At 40.6% G+C, this 20,070-nt stretch overlaps 1 protein-coding gene across 6 annotated transcripts in view; it reads right to left on the reverse strand.

Moving 5' to 3' along the window:
• Positions 1–20,070, reverse strand: part of SLC23A2 (solute carrier family 23 member 2) — a 135,939-nt gene that overhangs the window by 42,895 nt on the left and 72,974 nt on the right. For all 6 annotated transcript variants that reach the window (XM_054017818.1, XM_054017815.1, XM_054017816.1 and 3 more), the window contains one exon: positions 8,588–8,686. In XM_054017818.1, coding sequence (XP_053873793.1) covers positions 8,588–8,686 — 99 coding nt within the window. The remainder of the gene's footprint in view (positions 1–8,587; positions 8,687–20,070) is intronic.

The raw sequence follows: 20,070 nt of genomic DNA on the forward strand, positions 1-20,070 counted from the left end.
GACTCCCCTTCCCTTTCATTGAGATAAATCCACGTAGAATTCTTACATGATCCCAATTTAGTTTATTATCCAAAGCGTCATGGAAATCAACTGACCCATGACATTTCTTTTTCACACTGCACTGATTTTGTTAGCAAAACAAATACAACTGCCTAGGCTACACATCCATACTCAGATAAGTTACATATAGGGCTGGGGAAGAATGGGGACATTGAGATTTTTCCTGTGCGGAGTACAGCGATATTCATATCCTAGAAGCCTACTCAAAATGTTAAATTCAGTGTTTTGTTGAAGGAATGATTGAAATTAGAGGGATAGCTCCTAAATGATCACTGAGAGGAAGCTGTTCAGCGTGGCTCCCATTTGGCAGACCAGCAGCAGCACTAAGGGTATGCTTTTACCAAAGGATAACTAAAAACAGAATGGGGAAAAATCAATTTATTTTTATGAGAGTAAATTAGGTGAGGTTAACCATGGGCAGGAGGTACATAGCACTGACCTCACCTAGCCACTTTCATGGTAGACACTAAGTGCCTTCTGCCTCCACTCAGGATTATACAGCAAGCTAACTACAGCATGTTTGATATCTTGCTTTGTGTCAGTGAAGATGAAGCTGAGTGAAGAGCATCAGTGGGGAAAAGAAAGCTGCCACCGGAAAAAAAAAAAAAAAAAAGGAGAGAGAAAGGGAGATGCAGAAGTTAGTGAAAATGTGGGGAGACCCGATGGCACCTTTATGTGACATGGGGACTTTTCTTATTCATTAGGTTGAACAGCTGGACAACCAGAAAAGACCAATCTAAAGAGGGCTTAGGACAAATTGAGACTGAGACAGTCTGTCGGAAAAGAAAAGCCCTCGCCCGGGAAGTTAAGTATACTTCAAGAGAAATTTCTGTGACGGTTTCAGTCTCGTTGAAATAAAGTTCTGCTCAACTTCTTAAGAGTGTTTTTGTGCCTGTATACATTTCTCCTCATCCTTCCTTTTGCTCTGAGATTAGTATATGTACTTGCTGAGGATTTTGTTTATAATAGGGGATTTTGTATTTTAATTAATTTTTTGGCTAAGTCATCAACATACTGACTAAAAAAGGTCAAGAAGGAAACACCGCCACCCTGTTAAATAAAAGCTAAGTCTAATACCAATAGAGAAAAATTGTTTCCTTGTGAACAATGCCAGAGTTGTTTTGGTAAAGCCATCCATCTAGGAGCACAAATTAAACACGATGGACAGTTGCCCTACACTCCTGAAGGCAAAATTATCATTTGCCCCCTTATCCAACAGAACACCTCAATATACTGTGTGTCATGGGTAACTTTCCAAGGTCAAGTCCTTCCAAAGACTAACTGAGTGGCCTGACCTTGACAAGTTGCCTATGACAGTGTGCTGAAGTGACATTTTTGCCTTCACATGTTCAGAATGCCATAACATTAGGTACTAGATTTCATGCAAAGTCCTGGCCATAATCTGGGCAAGCTGATGTGCCTTCATTGGTCCTTGCCCTTTGGCCTCTTCTCTTGGTCTGCAGCTATGCTGAGGAGCTTCCAATAACTTCCCACAGCTGCATTAGCACCATACTACCCAGAAACACTCCCCACTGGTCTTCACACGACAGGTGAAATTGCACCAGCTCTACAGTGATGGTAGGAAATTTTCTAAGATAAAAGCGTTATTTATTGGCCCACTGTCCTACCTGGCCATTATTTATTATTATTGGCGTTATTTATTGGCCCACCCAAACACAAGTTTACAACACACCCATCTATAACAAAAGAGATTAAAAGCCTGAAAATATATTTAGAAATAGAAAATATTCAAACAAACACATCCAGCAGCTCTGAGCCCAGCAGTCTGTCAGCAACACACCAACCACAGTCTGGCTTCCACCAGCCTCAGATCCTATACTTGCAGGATAACCCCATCACACTCCTAGGCCTGTATTTTTTCAAAAAATTGTGTCTGCACTGTCCAGCCCTTAGGGTGTGACCTGCATGCTGGAAGGCTGTTTGTGAGCGGCCCAGGTTGGGAGCTACATCATCAAAATATTGTGAGGCACCCAAAGTTGCAGGGCAAGTGGTGACAACCCCTCACTGGTCTGGATTGCACCCTGGAATGTAACATGAGGTATTTGATGGGAGTGAGTGTGTGACCAAGTTAGTGGATTTGTGTGAATGAGCGTGATGGAATAGACTGGAAAATAAACAGATTACTGAAAGAATTTTTTGTGGGGCTGGAGAAGTGAGACATATATGGATATGTATAGAGAAAACCACACAGAGTAAGGGAACAAAGCAAAAGGGAAATAATGGAAGCAAAGGGAGAAAGACACCAAAAATAACTGACAGACTTGCACCATGATCTAATAAAGGGGAAAAAATAAAGAAGTGGAGAGAAGTCAGAAGTGAAAGATGATAAAAATGTAAGAGACATAATTCAAGATACATTTTTAAAAGTGTTATATGATGAGCTAACTGACAACACTTTACAATTAAATCAATTATGCAATAAGCAGTGCACAAGTGTTTATTTCTTTAAATTGGAGCCATAGGGCAGTGCAACTATTTTCACTCCGGCTATCAGGCCTAATATTGGGACTAACAGGTGCCAGGTAATTTAGCATTCATGGTCTACAGACTTATACATGTTAGTGTGCATATTTACTCGACACAGATTATACAAATTTTAGTTATCTTCACTTTGAACTTTTTTCTTTAAGTCTTGTTTGTCTTTGATGAGTGATATTTTATGAGAAATAGAACAACAACAAAAAAAGAAACATGATTGATACCTTGTTGTTAAGGGTGATTGATAAACAGAAGAGATATGTTTACATAAAGGAAATTACAGTGTCAACCATTATCTCCCACACTAGATGGCTAATGGATAAAGCCATCTCCTTTCACCTCTACCAAGTTCCTAAATCAAGCAGAGCTGATAAATTCTCTATCTATATAGGGCAAATTATATTATGCACTATTTACAATCTTGTTCACGTACAGTTTAAAAAAAAGAGACAGAAAAAGAAGTACCCAGAACGGAGTACTTAGTGTGTTGAAGCAATGAATGGATGTTTTTCTTCAGTGTAACGTAATCTGAGTTACACTGGCATGTAGCTGGCTAAATTGTCCTAGAACTAGATGAGGAGTTAAGAAATCAGTAGAAAACAGATAAAAATACAATTTAGGCAGAAAAATTAGTCAGCAAATGCATGCTTTCAAATCTGAAGACCAATATACAACGGTGATTTTACCATAATAAATTTTGCATATTAAAGAGTCTTTATCAGATTATTGCTACCACATGCAAGCTTTGCCTTGATGTGACCCAATCCCCATGGTGCAAATACTAGCATCAGATAAAATTTACAACTCACCAGTTGCCAAAGTTAATCTTTGCAGTACCATAATGAAAACTGGAGTTTTGCCTGTTAAAATATTATATTAGAAACAGAGAAATAATCTTTATGGCTCTCTGAGTAAGCTTAGTGTTCGCAGTTGGACTCTGGAATAAAAAGTTTTCTGCATCTAGACAAGTTGATATATTGTGGACTTTGTTTCAGATATTTATCTAATGTTCTTGTTAAACAAAATATAATCCAAAATGATGCTGGTATATTATTAGCCTTCCAAAGTTACAGCTAAAAACCTTTCAGATAATCAAGGAACTAACCAAATATTAATAAAGAAAAGAATCTATGCAGCTCTTCCCAAAAATCTCAATTATGTCCTATGATTTAACAAATACCTTTCCATAAAGTATGTGATTTTAGTATTAGTATGGAAAAGAGGTGACTAAGGGGAGATATGATGGAGGAATATAAAATCATGAGTGATGTGGAGAAAGTAGATATGGGAATAAGTAAATAACTTTTCCTTAATACAAGAACTAGGGGCCACCAAATGAAATTAATGGGCAGCAGGTTTAAAACAAATAAAAGGAAGTTCTTCTTCACACAGCGCACAGTCAACCTGTGGAACTCCTTGCCTGAGGAGGTTGTGAAGGCTAGGAATATAACAGCGTTTAAAAGAGAATTGGATAAATTCATGGAGGTTAAGTCCATTAATGTTATTAGCCAGGATGGGTAAGGAATGGTGTCCCTAGCCTCTGTCTGTCAGAGGGTGGAGATTGATGGCAGGAGAGAGATAACTTGATCATTACCTGTTAGGTCACTCCCTCTGGGGTACCTGGCAATGGCCACTGTCAGTAGACAGGATACTGAGCTAGATGGACCTTTGGTCTGACCCAGTAAGGCCATTCTTATGTTAGTATTAGACAGATCATTTCAAAGCAAAACACACTGACAAATTAAGACTGTGATGCCTGTTTTAACATTGCCTATTTTTAGTCTAAATTTTAAAGATGAATAGCAGAACTGGATTCTAAAGATCTCTATAAAAACCTAATATAAATATATGATTATAACTAAAGCTACCTTCAAGTCAGATATTTTTAACAGTCATTTTTAAAAAGTTCTGGTAATTTGGTCACCAGATCAATAACTATTCCATATAGTTTCACTTGAAACATTTCAGGCTACAGAGTCTACATTACAAAAGGGAAGGTTATAAGAACATAAGAAAGGACATACTGGGTCAGACCAATAGTCCAACGACGCCAATATCCTGTCTTTTGACAGTGGCCAGTGCCAGATGCTTCAGAGAGAACGATCAGAACAGGCAATTATTGAGTGATCTATCCCCCATCATCCAGTCCCAGCTTCAGACAATCAAAGGTCTAATGGCATTTGGGGTTCAAGCCCCAAACAAGATTTTCCTTGAAGAAGTTCTCCAGTCCTTGGCGTATTAACACTCAGCACAAAGATGTCACTTATATGGCTTAACACCAACAGTACTAGGGGAAATACATTAATCAAGATTTCTTTAGTTTCACAAAATCTGTGAAAGTCAGCGTTTGTTTCAATATAGAAAGCCCACTTGTTTAACAGGAATACAACACGACTGAAGAGTAATCCCATAATGACTACTGACACTTATAGTTCTATTTATCAGCATGAATAAGGCTGATGGAATAGATTAAAGCCCTCCCCTACTCCACCCTCTAGGATTAAGAAATCCTTAATTCTTTCAAGTAGCCCTGCGGGCAGGTTTAAGGAGAGATTTTCAAAGGCACAAAAGGCAGTTACGCACTCAACTCTCACTGAAAGTCACAGGGACTTGGGTTCCTAACTCCCCTTTGTGCCTTTGAAAATCTCCCCCATAAACAGTGAATCAGTTTCAAGGGATGAGATGTGACAACCTACAGATAACTTTGTGTAGTCCTTTTCGTTAAAGGAGGAAAAAGACATAGCTCATGTTTGCCACCACCTAATCTATTATGTTTTTCCTGTAACAGAGCAAGCAGCTTCCTGCACTATCTGATTCAAGACTTTTGTGAGATATTTTCCACCAGTCAAAAAACGAAAGATCTATTTCATCCCTATTAGAAATACGTATTTCTTAAAAGGAAAATTGGACGATAAAGATGCCAGATTAGAAAATCTGCAAAGACTGTCAATAAGTAAAATGTGCACAAAGACTGACAAAAGCAGTGCATGTATTGCCACCAAACTGTCTCTTCGAAGCTGACTTCAAAATTCATGGGCCCAATCCAGAGAGGTGCTGAAATCAGAAGGAGTTGGAACAGCAGAGCATCTCTTATAAAGGACAAGTGTGAGGAAAAAAAATAAAAAACCACAACTTACTTCTTGCACCAAAAAGGTGCTATGTCTAGTAGTGGCTATTTTGTCAGATTTTTTTTAAAGTTGATTAAAACGAGCCCCAACTTGAACCAGGACCCAAATTCTACATGATTTTAGCAATACAAGAGTGGTGGGCTAACAGAGCAATTATGCCCTTAGTTAAACTGGAACAAAAGGCTGTGTGGTCACTGTGATTTGGATAAACCAAGTTGATTTCAATTTAATTTAAGTTGATTAGAAAGGTGTTAAAGCTAACCAAAATAAACTATTCTTAATCAGAAGCATGTCAACACGGGTTTCCACTGTTTTAACTTAAACTGGTTTAACATACAAGTTCAACTGGGGCAACATTTTTGTTTACATAAGGCCTAACTCAGCAGAGCTAACTCAGCTAAACCACTTGTTTTTGCCCATGCAGACCGATATACAAGAATCTTACTGCCTATGCACCAGAAGAGCTAAGATTCTTTTACATTCTTGTATATTCTGCCTGTTTGCAACACTGCCCTACCCTATTAGCTCTTTTTCTATCTGTGTTATCTTGCAATGTCGATACAACCTAGATGGAGCTACTATAAGGTAGGTGCATAACTGGTTGGAAAATCGTTCCCAGAGAGTAGTTATCAGTGGTTCAGAGTCATGCTGAAAGGGCATAACGAGTCGGGTCCCGCAGGGATTGGTTCTAGGTCCGGTTCTGTTCAATATCTTTATCAATAATTTAGATAATGGTATGGAGAGTACACTTACAAAGTTTGCGGACGATACCAAGCTTGGGGGATGCAGGGAGGGTTGCAAGTGCATTGGAAGATAGGATTAAAATTAAAAATGATCTGGACAAACTGGAGAAATGGTCTGAAGTAAATAGGATGAAATTCAATCAGGACAAATGCAAAGTATTCCACTTAGGAAAGAATAATCAGTTGCACACATACAAAATGGGAAATGACTTCCTAGGAAGGAGTACTGCAGAAAGGGATCTGGGGGTCATAGTGGATCACAAGCTAAATGAGAGTCAACAGTGTAATGCTGTTGCAAAAAAAGCAAACATCATTCTGGGATGTATTAGCAGGAGTATTGTAAGCAAGGCATGAGAAGTAATTCTTCCGCTCTACTCCACTCTGATTAGGCCTCAACTGGAGTATTGTGTCCAGTTCTGGGCACCGCATTTCAAGAAAGATGTGGACAAACTGGAGAGAGTCCAGAGAAGAGCAACAAAAATGATTAAAGGTCTAGAAAATATGACCTATGAGGGAAAATTGAAAAAACTGGGTTTGTTTAGTCTGGAGAAGAGAAGACCGAGAGGGGGCATGATAACAGTTTTCAAGTACATAAAAGGTTGTTACAAGGAGGAGGGAGAAAAATTGTTCTTCTTAACCTCTGAGGATAAGACAAGAAGCAATGGGCTTAAATTGAAGCAAGGGCGGTTTAGGTTGGACATTAGGAAAAACTTCTTAACTGTCAGGGTGGTTAAGCACTGGAATAAATTGCCTAGGGAGGTTGTGGAATCTTCATCATTGGGGATTTTTAAGAGCAGGTTGGACGAACACCTGTCAGGGATGGTCTAGATAATACTTAGTCCTGCCTTGAGTGCAGGGGACTGGACTAGATGACCTCTCGAGGTCCTTTCCAGTTCCATGATTCTATGATAAATGCTACGAAATCAAAACCAAGCTGACTGATTTAATTTTAGGCCTAGTTGCCTTAACAGAGTCTTTTTGAATAGTTAATATGCCACTACCAATATCCAAGGAGAACATTTATGGGTGTATTTATGGGTTCACAATGCTTTCAGTAAAGAACAAAAAAATGCCCTCGTATTCGGAAGGATTAGAAACTTGAGTATGTGAGAAACAAGACAAAGGGCACAAAAATCACTACAGTCTTAATGCCAGAACACCTGCTGGCAGGCTTTTTTCCTGTAATTCTCATTAATTCTGCCTTCTAAAAGGGAAGTGAGAAAGTTCTTGTTGAAAATTTCAAAGTCAGAGTGATTGAATCAATATTTAGAAACATCATTTACCTTGTTATTATGGACATTTTAAGATTAAAACTACCCATCTGATCAAAATTATAGAGTGCTACTGGGGGGATCTAAATGCATTGGAATTGGCAGGGTTTAGTTTGCAGAAAGTTAGCTTTAGAGAGATCTAAAAGGTATAGTTATGAGGCTGCTGTGTAGACTGATGGTGGGAGGAGGAGATCTTGCAATCTCATGACACATAGGAACTCACTGAAGGGATTTACAGAGGGGTTGAGCCCATGGTCCTTTGTTCTTTCCTTTACAGGCTTGTCTACAATGGCACTTTACGCGCTGCAACTTTCTCTCTCAGGGGTGTGAAAAAAACACACCCCTGAGCGCTGCAGGTTTCAGCGCTGTAACATGCTAGTGTAGACAGTGACCAGCGCTGGTAGTTAGGCCGCTTGTAGAGGTGGCTTTTTTAGAGCACTGGAGGAGCTCTCTCCCAGAGCGACCACACAGCATAGACTGGCCCTAAGTTGATACATTCTAATACTTCTAGATGTCTTCAGCAGAAGCAAGTTTGACAGAGTGTGGCAGCATATGAGGATGTGTAAAAGGCCAGATGGAGTTCAGAAATGCAAAAAAGCAGCATATTAAGAATTAAAGAAATTGTTTGTGTGCTTTAACTCCCAACCTAATTGCTGTGTCGCTCCTTGAGCTCTATAACCAAGGACCTGACCCTGCAGTCATAAGGAAGGTAAATACCTCAGTGAACCAAGAATTGGGGCTGTAAGTCAGTGTATTTTGTGGAAGTAGAGAAGGTAGACAATGAATTTAAATTAATTAGAAAGAATGCCCAGGCCCTAGGATGAAGCAAGAGTAAGTTATTTTATATTAACATGAGTTTTACAAAGTATTTAACAAAAAATTATACCTTTTCTGCTATGCCGTTTTCTGTGGTATAGATTGCCATCAGCTCTGTGTCCTCTGTGTCCTGATCACCACTCGATGTCGCTCCACCACTTATGACAACCTACAAAAAATCCACATACATCGTAACTTACTTAACTACACAGCTTGTGACACCCTATTTGATGTCAACTGTCTCTAAAAAACATTAAAAAGTATGTAACAAGAAGCTCTCTCACTGTAGCTCCTTAAGAATATATTCAAGTGTTCTCGTGGCCATATTGCAGTGGTTCTCAACCAGGGGTATGTGTACCCCTGGGGGTACACAGAGGTCTTCCAGCGGGTACATCAACTCATCTCGATATTTGCCTAGTTTTACAACAGGCTACATAAAGAATCACTAGCAAAGTCAGTACAAACAAAAATTTCATACAGACAATGACTTGTTTATATTGCTCTATATACTATGCACTGATTGATTTATTCCAGAATTATATGGTAAAAATGAGAAAGCAAGCAATCTGTCAGTACTAGTGTGCTGTGACATTTTTGTAATTTTTTATGTCTGATTTTGTAAGCAAGTAGTTTTTAAGTGAGGTGAAACTTGGGGGTATGCAAGCCAAATCAGATTCCGAGTCTTGAAAGGGGACAGTAGCCTGGAAAGGTTGAGAGCCACTGCCATATTCTATAGCAGTTCATAAAGTAAAGGTCACATTTCCAGACATCTTGCTGAGAAGGTTTTTTTTAATTATATATGTATAATCGATTAAAAGCAACACAGTATTCTTGTTTCTTTACTAAACAAAAGCATGGTTTGTGATAATGAATAACCAACTGTCTCTTTTGCTTGTGTTTTTAATGGCACTTAGATGAAAATGGGGAATTTCTGGCTTTAATCTTCACCTTGTTTCCCAAGTAAGGGAAAGGGGAAGATTTTGTCATGCTCTCAAATTCTTTCAGCGTGAGCACAGTAAAATTTTCTGGAAATTAGATGTACTTTCATTACTGAAGCATTTGAATACAACACCATGAAATCAATGAGTTTTTCTTAACTCCACACCTCTCATTTAGATTGCCTGACAGCATAAAAGCAAATGCTAAGCATTTTTTTATTTGACTTTTCTAGCAGAGTACTCCCCTCCTAAGTGCCTGTAATAAATCACAAGTGTGATGCAAAGTATTTCATTCTGCTATATAATTTCTGACTTTGGACCATGAGATAAATACCAATTATCTAAATAATATGGATCACTGGTCTTTTTAATAGGCATTTAACATAAGAATATGCTTAACTGTGTATTATAATCAATTGAGATTCTGATCCTTACCACCATCTTCTTTTATATCCTGGAATACATTATACACACATGAATTGCAGTTTTCAGTTCCAGAATCAGCCCCCCATAAAAACACCCCCCCCCCCAAAAAAAAAGACTGACCCAGTGCATGGGCGTGAAGTCACATCTGCAAATTAAAAAATAAACCTATTAAGGCCACAAGAGCAGTAAGCTAAAGCCATTCAGGCAGTGAATGAAGACTACAGGAGGAGGAGGAGAGAGGAACTAAATAACACAAGGAAGTGGGAGAAAGGTAACAGCAATACTACTAGAACAGGCATAAATTGGTCTCTGCGTCACTCTTGCCATCTGTGTCAGCACCATAACATCTCGAGGAATTATAGCCCCATAATTTATTTGCTGATCTATGCACATATTTTGCAGAGAAGGTCTCCCTTTGATTGACCATGCCTCTCCCTCCACTTTCTGCTCATTTCTGAAAGACCTTCATTTATCAGTTGATTCATTTTAGATTTGTTCTTTCCTCCAGAGTAAAAGCTGATCATCTGCTACTCTATGCCTTTAGATTGCATTTAATATGGAGTAACAGCAAGTTCTCAGATCCATTAGTATAGACAGATTTTGGGGTTCTTCTTATCCATCACGCCTTGGATACAAGACTCATCCTAAAAGCGAAAACCCATCCTTAAAAATACAGCACATGTTCAAATATGGACAGTGATTTAATACATGATTCTCTTTTTCTCTAACAATTCTGAGAACGAAGACGTTATTTTGCAAGGTATACATTTTACCTCCATTTTCTACTAGTTGTAAACCTTCACGGACAGATCAAAGGCAAAAAAAACCCAACACACAACAACAACGAAGGTGTCAATAACCTAGTGCATTCAGTTTGCTAGTTCACCTAAAAACTGCATCAACAAGTTATTAATATCAGTTTGTGCACTGGCAAAACAGAAGTGATCCAATACCATTTTATAGCTACTTTGAACTATGAGAACTTGATATTTTAGTTGAAAATTAACTAGGTTAGAAGTCACAAAGATCTTAACATTCACGTTAACATTTTCCACCAGTGAGCAAATATTACCGAGTACTGAAAAATCTAACCTTTCCTCGATCTAGAAATAGCAGGCATAATTCAATAAGGAATGACGAAAAAGGAGCTCTCTCACAGAGTTTAGAGGCTATCTGGCAGACAACTGAACTGTTACCAACAATGATTTGGAAGCTCATTTCTGTACCAATTCTGGGTTAGAATCCATTTGTAGTTTTTTAGAACACTTACATAAATAAAAAGAACAATTCTTTGCCATGCCTGGAAATGACCTAATTTTTAAGATATGAAGTTTATTTTAGAAAAGCTTACACACTTGAAAATAAAAGCATTTCCACTAAAAGAATGCAGCAACAGACATTTGTGCTCTGGTCAACACTCTTTTAGATACACAGAACACAATCCTCGTGTCTGTCCTCAAAACAGAGAGACAGACATACAACTCCAGTTTGTCAATGTCAATGAGAGCTGATGTCTTACAAAATTTTATAAATGGTAAACAATGAAGCTGTCCATGTCTGCATTCTTGATTGCAGTACTTCAGACTACTTCAGGCCCTTACATATTTTAGAAACATTGTATATCGCAAATAAAAATAAATGAGAGTCTAGACTGTGTAAAGACTACAGGATTAGGCTCAGTGCCATCAAGAAATATAAAAAGGAAATTCCTATTCCTGCTTTCAATTAGTTATAGTCTTTTCCCTGTATGTCCTTCCACAAACCCACACACATTCAGGGGGGGAAAAGCATGCATTTTGGGTAACAGTCAAAACATCTCACAATTCACTGAAGATCTTAAATGGTAAAAATACTGAATGAATTTCCATATGCATTCTTTTAAGCAGTGCATGTTTCCCAATACATTATTGATCTAACAATTTTTCAAAACGTTCTCTGATTTCATCTTCCCAATGAATTAGGCTGCAGTGAACATGTATGTCATGCCTATCCTCAAGTTCCTTCACTGGCTTCCAGTCAGGTTCCAACGACAGTGTACAGCTTTGGTCCTAAGCAATATTAACTGATCAAGTCCCAGGTATATTAGAGACAGAATTTTGATCTATGAGCCACCATGACAGCTACGCTTCTCTGGGACAACAAAGCTCACAAAGCCCAGAACGAAGTGCACAACATCTGGAGATAAAACATTCTCAGCTGAGTATCAGGGGGTAGCTGTGTTAGTCTGTATCTACAAAAACAACAAGGAGTCTGGTGGTACCTTAAAGACTAACAGATTTATTTGGGCATAAGCTTTCGTGGGTAAAAACCTCACTTCTTCGGATGCATAGAGTGAAAGTTACAGATGCAGGCATTATATACTGACACATGGAGAGCAGGCAGTTACTTCACAAGTGGAGAACCAGTGTTGACAGGGCCAATTCAATCAGGGTGGATGTAGTCCACTCCCAATAATAGATGAGGAGGTGTCAATTCCAGGAGAGGAAAAGCTGCTTCTGTAATGAGCCAGCCACTCCCAGTCCCTATTCAAGCCCAGATTAATGGTGTTGAATTTGCAAATGAATTTTAGTTCTGCTGTTTCTCTTTGAAGTCTGTTTCTGAAGTTTTTTTGTTCAATGATAGTGACTTTTAAATCTGTAATAGAATGACCAGGGAGATTGAAGTGTTCACTTACTGGCTTTTCTATGTTACCATTCCTGATGTCCGATTTGTGTCCATTTATTCTTTTGCGGAGGGACTGTCCGGTTTGGCCAATGTACATGGCAGAGGGGCATTGCTGGCACATGATGGCATATATGACATTAGTGGATGTGCAGGTGAATGAGCCCCTGATGGTGTGGCTGATGTGGTTGGGTCCTCTGATGCGGTTGCCAGAGTAGATATGGGGACAGAGTAGGCAACGAGGTTTGCTACAGGGATAGGTTCCTGGGTTGGTGTTTCTGTGGTGTGGTGTGTAGTTGCTGGTGAGTATTTGCTTCAGGTTGGGGGGTTGTCTGTAAGCGAGGACTGGCCTGCCTCACAAGGTCTGTGAGAGTGAGGATCATTTTCCAATATAGGTTGTAGATCGTGGATAATGCGCTGGAGAGGTTTTAGCTGGGGGCTGTATGTGATGGCCAGTGGTGTTCTGTTATTGTCCTTGTTGGGCCTGTCCTGTAGTAGGTGATTTCTGGGTACCCGTCTTGCTCTGTCAATCTGTTTCCTCACTTCCTGTTATAACTATAAAGGGAAGGGTAACAGCTGTGCTGTGTACAGTACTATAAAATCCCTACTGGCAAGAGACTCCAAAATCCTTTTCCCCGTAAAGGGTTAAGAAGCTCAGGTAACCTGGCTGGCATCTGACCCAAAGGACCAATAAGGGGACAAGATACTTTCAAATCTTGGGGGGGGTGGGAGGGGGAAGGTTTTTGTTTGTGTTCTTTGTTTGTGAGGGTGTTCGCTCTCGGGACTGAGAGGGACCAGACATCAATCCAGGTTCTCCACATCTTTCTAAACAAGTCTCTCCTATTTCAAACTTGTAAGTAAATAGCCAGGCAAGGCGTGTTAGTTTTACTTTGTTTTCTCAACTTGTAAATGTACCTTTTACTAAAGTGTTTATCTTTGTTTGCTGTACTTTGAACCTAAAACTAGAGGGAAGTCCTCTGAGCTCTTTAAGTTTGATTACCCTGTAAAGTTAATTTCCATACTGATTTTACAGAGATGATTTTTACCTTTTTCTTTAATTAAAAGCCTTCTTTTTAAGAACCTGATTGATTTTTCCTTGTTTTAAGATCCAAGGGGTTTGGATCTTAATTCACCAGGAGTTGGTGGGAAGAAGGAGGGGGAATGGTTAATTTCTCCTTGTTTTAGATCCAAGGGGTTTGGATCTGTATTCACCAGGGAATTGGTGAAGGTTTTTCAAGGCTTCCCAGGGAGGGAATCCATTAAAATGGTGGCAGCGAAACCAGAGCTAAGCTGGTAGTTAAGCTTAAAAGTTTTCATGCAGGCCCCTACATTTGTACCCTAAAGTTCAAAGTGGGAATACAGCCTTAACATTTCCCCAGGTGGGTATTGTAGTTTTACGAATGCTTGATAAAGATCTTGTAGGTGTTTGTCTCTGTCTGAGGAGTTGGAGCAAATTCGGTTGTATCTTAGCCCTAACAAGGACAATAACAGAACACCACTGGCCATCACATACAGCCCCCAGCTAAAACCTCTCCAGCGCATTATCCACGATCTACAACCTATCCTGGAAAATGATCCCTCACTCTCACAGACCTTGTGAGGCAGGCCAGTCCTCGCTTTCAGACAACCCCCCACCTGAAGCAAATACTCACCAGCAACTACACACAACACCACAGAAACACCAACCCAGGAACCTATCCCTGTAGCAAACCTCGTTGCCTACTCTGTCCCCATATCTACTCTGGCAACCGCATCAGAGGACCCAACCACATCAGCCACACCATCAGGGGTTCATTCACCTGCACATCCACTAATGTCATATATGCCATCATGTGCCAGCAATGCCCCTCTGCCATGTACATTGGCCAAACCAGACAGTCCCTCCGCAAAAGAATAAATGGACACAAATCGGACATCAGGAATGGTAACATACATAAGCCAGTAAGTGAACACTTCAATCTCCCTGGTCATTCTATTACAGATTTAAAAGTCACTATCATTGAACAAAAAAACTTCAGAAACAGACTTCAAAGAGAAACAGCAGAACTAAAATTCATTTGCAAATTCAACACCATTAATCTGGGCTTGAATAGGGACTGGGAGTGGCTGGCTCATTACAGAAGCAGCTTTTCCTCTCCTGGAATTGACACCTCCTCATCTATTATTGGGAGTGGACTACATCCACCCTGATTGAATTGGCCCTGTCAACACTGGTTCTCCACTTGTGAAGTAACTGCCTGCTCTCCATGTGTCAGTATATAATGCCTGCATCTGTAACTTTCACTCTATGCATCCGAAGAAGTGAGGTTTTTACTCACGAAAGCTTATGCCCAAATAAATCTGTTAGTCTTTAAGGTGCCACCAGACTCCTTGTTATTATTCTCAGCTGAGGGGATCCAGCTAGCTCCTAGAGAAGATCAGGCAACTTCAGAACCTGACCTTTCAAAAATACTGCAAAAAACTGTCCTCTTCAAAAAAGCCTTTTCATCACAAGACAGGCATTCAACACTGACGTCCACTTCTACCCAATTAAACCCCCCCCTCCCCCCCCAGGGAAGGGGGGGGGAGAAGAGAAAGAGACAGACAAAGGAAAATAAAACCTTAAAAACAAAACACCCCCTACCCCAAATCCTCCCATATTCAATTTCCGTGTATCTGAAATTCATAAGCAGCTGTTATACCAGCAAGGAGAAGTTTTTCACAATAGTATTTTGCACAATTCAAATTATTTATGAACTGCACTCTCATATTTGAGCCATTAGACATTATGGGGCCGTAAAATAAATAAATAAATAAATAAAACTAAAAGACATCCTTTTATTATTAACAGGGCAACTGAGATGTTACTGTTCACCAGCAAGAAATGAAACTGTACCACACAAAATAAACCACATCCCGCACACAGAGTCATGTTTCCCTTTCTGTCACTGAGTTACTTATTTAGAAGTGGCTGGGTCCCATGCCTGCCATAGTTTTTAGTCATGCATCAAATGGAAACATTTTGTTTTAAAAACTTTTAAGCTACAGCATGAGATTGACAAAATGAGTAATACAGCCTACTTCCTCCAACTAAAGGTCTCATCAGGGGATCACTGTGTCGAAACCAAGTTGCCAAACAACTTCGATCAACTCCGAATACGGATTGGTCTTGTAGTGTAGCCTGGACTTATACTACAGACTTGTACTTCTACAGGACTGTAGCACAATACAAGAGTCCAGATCAGTCCTGTCTACACTGCAAAACCCATGGAATTTCTCAGTGTGTTATTTTTGGGTGCGGGGGAGGGAGGGGAAAGTGTTGGGGGATGCAGAATGATTATCATATTCTAGCCAAGTACCCAAAATTTGGTAGCTTCTACAGTGTAGTCAGGACCAAAACACGTTTCACACTAAAACTACCGAGTAATTTCTATCCACCAGTCAGTCTGCTCATGGCATAGTGCTGGTGCGCTGCAGTAGAAGACAGATGAGGATTCAATTTCCAATTCCAGTTTCCAGCTCCATGGGACAACCAATGTGAGAAGAACTGTGCAGGCATTGCATTCAGAACATTTGAAGAGGACTGGCAGATGCTCAACAATACCACTAGTTAAGGAGTACCATCACCTTATTAAAGGACACTTCATCCACTACTCTTCAGCTGGGAGGACGTTGTTCCCAACGTTCATAAGGGGAAGATGCTCATCAGGGATCCGGAAAGGATAGGGTGAAATGCTCCTCCCATCAAAATTTACACAATACCTCTAATTTTAAGTAGTCCTCCCTAAAGTAAAACTAGCTCAGTAAAATACCCATGAAAATCACCCCATTAAGGAAGGCTGGGTTGACAGGCACAGGAGGAAGACGGCATTTTAGAATAATAAAAACGAATTGTATATATATATATATATATATATATATATATATATATATATATATATATATATATATATATATATATATATATATATATATATATATGGGTGATATCTTTTATTGAACCAATTTCTTTGTGAGAGAAGCAGCTTTCGAGCCACATGAGAGCTCTGAAGAATAAGCATGAGTATGCAACTACAAACATTAATGGCAGCTGAAAAAAAATCAAACTAAGTATTTCAACAGCAAAAACACGTGGTGCTCCCATAACAGGGATGGTTTTATGATTCTAAAATGAAAAATACTTTTTCTTGGCATAACTGTCTGTATGTTGCAATATGATCATTCCACCAAGTCTTGTGACAGGATTTCATGAAAACTATACAAAACAAGTGAAAAATAACTCAGGACCATTGATGGGGGTTTTCTGTTAGTTTGTTTGTTTGTTTGAAGCACACACAACACAGACCATCTTCTGTTTTCTACATGGTGATATTTACAACAGGACTTAGGGTATACAAGTTTATATTCAAAGGGCTCTTATTCTCATGTCACTTACCTCTACTTATTTTACTTTTGGCCTATTTTAAATGAGTTTCACAATGCCGGATGTACTGACATATGTGTGATCACCATTGAGTAGTGATGTGTATGTGAATAAGCAACAGGAGAACAAAAAGCTATGTAGTAATAGTTTTTTTCTAGTACTAGGTTACTACGGTGATCTTTTACCAAAGGGAAAAAGAATTGTGCCCAACAAAATATAACATATCAAATATTCTCCTTTCAAAATTTCATTGATTCAAACTACAGCTGTTCCTGGACACTGCTCATCCCTTCCTCATGAGAAATATAAGTGATATTTTAAAGGATTCTCAAAGCAGAAAGGTTGAGACAGACAAGCCTTGATAAGACAAAACATTCTTATCGCTATGGCTGTAGTTCATTCATATACTTCCTACCCCAGTCAACCTATTTGTACTGAATCTTGCCGTGATTGTTTGGCACTGGTGCGACAACTGCTGGAATACAGTGTCCAATTCCAGTGCCTGCAGTTCAAGAAGGATGTTGATGAACTGATGAGCTCACAGAGAATACCCAAGAGAATGATTAAAGGATCAGAAATCATGCCTTATAGTGATCGACTCAAGGAGGTCAATCTATTTATCTTAAAAAAGAGAAGATTAAAGGGTGACTATTACACAGCCGACCTGGAGAACGAACATTTAATAATGGGCTCTTCAATCTAGCAGAGAATGATTCAATGGCTGGAAGTTGAAGATGGACAAATTCAGACTGCAAATTAGAGTAATTAACCACTGGAACAATTTAACACAGTAATGGGAGATTCTACATCACTGACCATTTTTAAATCAAGAATGCATGTTCTAAAGATCTGCTGTAGGAATTATTTTGAGGAAGTTCCCTGGCCGGTATAATACAGGAAGCCAGACTAGATGATCACAATGGTCCCTTCTGGCCTTGTAATCTATAAATACCTTTCTTCTTCCTGTGTATATGTTCTAACGCTAATAGCATGACCCCTTTTGTCCCACAAACATATGCATATACTTTAACTGAAATATTTGCAGGGTTGTTGTTTTAACTGCTTGAGTTGTGCATGTATCTTACTGTCATTACACTGTCTGACAAAATTCCTCCTCTATCTTGGTGGGTCCTGCGCTTATTGGCGGATTTTCTTGCCTCAGAGATTCACCATGTGGGTTGGGGAACAGCCCAGAGACCTTCCCCTCTGGGAGAACCCACAGTCCAGGTTAATTGGGAAGTTTGGGGGGAACCCGGGCCCACCCTCTACTCCGGGTTCCAGCCCAGGGCCCTGTGGACTGCAGCTGTCTATAGTGCCTCCTGTAACAGCTGCATGACGCCTACAACTCCCTGGGCTACTTCCCCATGGCCTCTTCCAAACACCTTCCTTATTCTCACCACAGGACCTTCCTCCTGGTGACGGATAACGCTTGTGCTCCTCAGTCCTCCAGCAGCACACCCTCTCACTCTCAGCTCCTTGCGTCTCTTGCTCCCAGCTCCTCACACTCGCACCACAAACTGAAGTGAGCTCCTTTTTAAAACCCAGGTGCCCTGATTAGCCTGCCTTAATTGATTCTAGCAGCTTCTTCTTAATTGGCTCCGGGTGTCCTAATTAGCCTGCCTGCCTTAACTGGTTCTAGCAGGTTCCTGATTACTCTAGTGCAGCCCCTGCTCTGGTCATTCAGGGAACAGAAAACTACTCATCCAGTGACCAGTATATTTGCCCTCTACCAGACTCCTGTACCCCACTGGTCTGGGTCTGTCACATATCCCTCCCTCCTGCTCAACGTCAAGGGGTTGGGCAGCTTGGGACGCCAGACAGTGCACACGTGACAAGCCATCGGCGTTGCCATGACGGCTCCCTGCTCTGTGTTGCACACGGAACTGGAAAGGTTGGAGGGATAAGAACCATCTGGTCACTCTTGTGTTCTTCTCCTTGTTCCGCTGCATCCATTGAAGAGGGGCATGGTCGGTCACGAGGACAAATCTGCGCCCAAGCAGGTAATAGCGCAATGTTTCCATGGCCCATTTTACAGCGAGGCATTCTCTCTCCACCACTGCATATTTTTGTTCCCTTGGAAGGAGTTTCCGATTGAGGTATAGAATTGGGTGTTCCTCCTCCCCGACCAACTGTGATAGAACGGCCCCCAACCCTACTTCTGATGCATCCGTCTGCAGGATAAACTCCTTGGTGAAATCAGGGGCTATCAGTACGGGGTTATTGCAGAGGGCAGTCCGTAGGTCTGTAATGCTTCCTCTGCTGCGTCAGACCATCTCACCAGATCAGGTCCAAGGGCTTTCTCTAGGTCTGTCAGGGGGCTTGCCCTTGTGGCAAAGTGGGGGATAAATCGTCAGTAATAACCCACCACACCTAGGAACGGCCGGACTTGTTTCTTGCGACTTGGTCAGGGCCAATTTTGAATGGCCTCTAACTTGTTCACTTGGGGTTTTACCAGACCTTTCCCCACAATGTAGCCAAGATATTTGGCCTCTGTAAACCCTACAGCGCACTTGGCAGGGTTTGCTGTAAGGCCAGCTCGCCTGAAGGTATCGAGGACTGCCTCCACCTTCTCCAGGTGGGTTTCCCAGTCTGGGGTACGAATGACCACATCATCCAAGTAGGCAGCAGCATAACTGTTATGAGAGCGTAATAGCTTGTCCATAAGGCACTGGAAGGTAGCTGGGGTCCCATGTAGTCCAAAGGGGAGGACAGTATATTGAAAAAGACCCTCTGGTATAGAGAATGCAGTCTTTTCCTTTGAGTCTTCTGCAAGGGGAATCTGCCAGTACCCCTTTGTCAAGTCTAGGGTAGTCAAGTACCGGGCATTACCCAGACGGTCCATTAGTTCATCTATGTGAGGTATGGGGTACGCGTCGAACTGGGATACTTCGTTTAGTCGCCGGAAGTCATTGCAAAATCTTGTGGTGCCATCATGTTTGGGCACCAGCACAATTGGGCTGGACCACTGACTGTGGGATTCTTCAATGATCCCCAACTCCAGCATTTTTTTTACTTCTGCTTTTATTTCCTTCCTTTTTGCCTCTGGCACCTGATAGGGCCTCATTGTTACTCTGGCCCCAGGGTTCGTGACGATGTGGGGATATGTCTCGGTTGTTCGACCCGGTT

This window comes from Malaclemys terrapin, chromosome 2 (assembly GCF_027887155.1).
Source record: "Malaclemys terrapin pileata isolate rMalTer1 chromosome 2, rMalTer1.hap1, whole genome shotgun sequence".
Lineage (NCBI taxonomy): Eukaryota > Metazoa > Chordata > Testudines > Emydidae > Malaclemys > Malaclemys terrapin.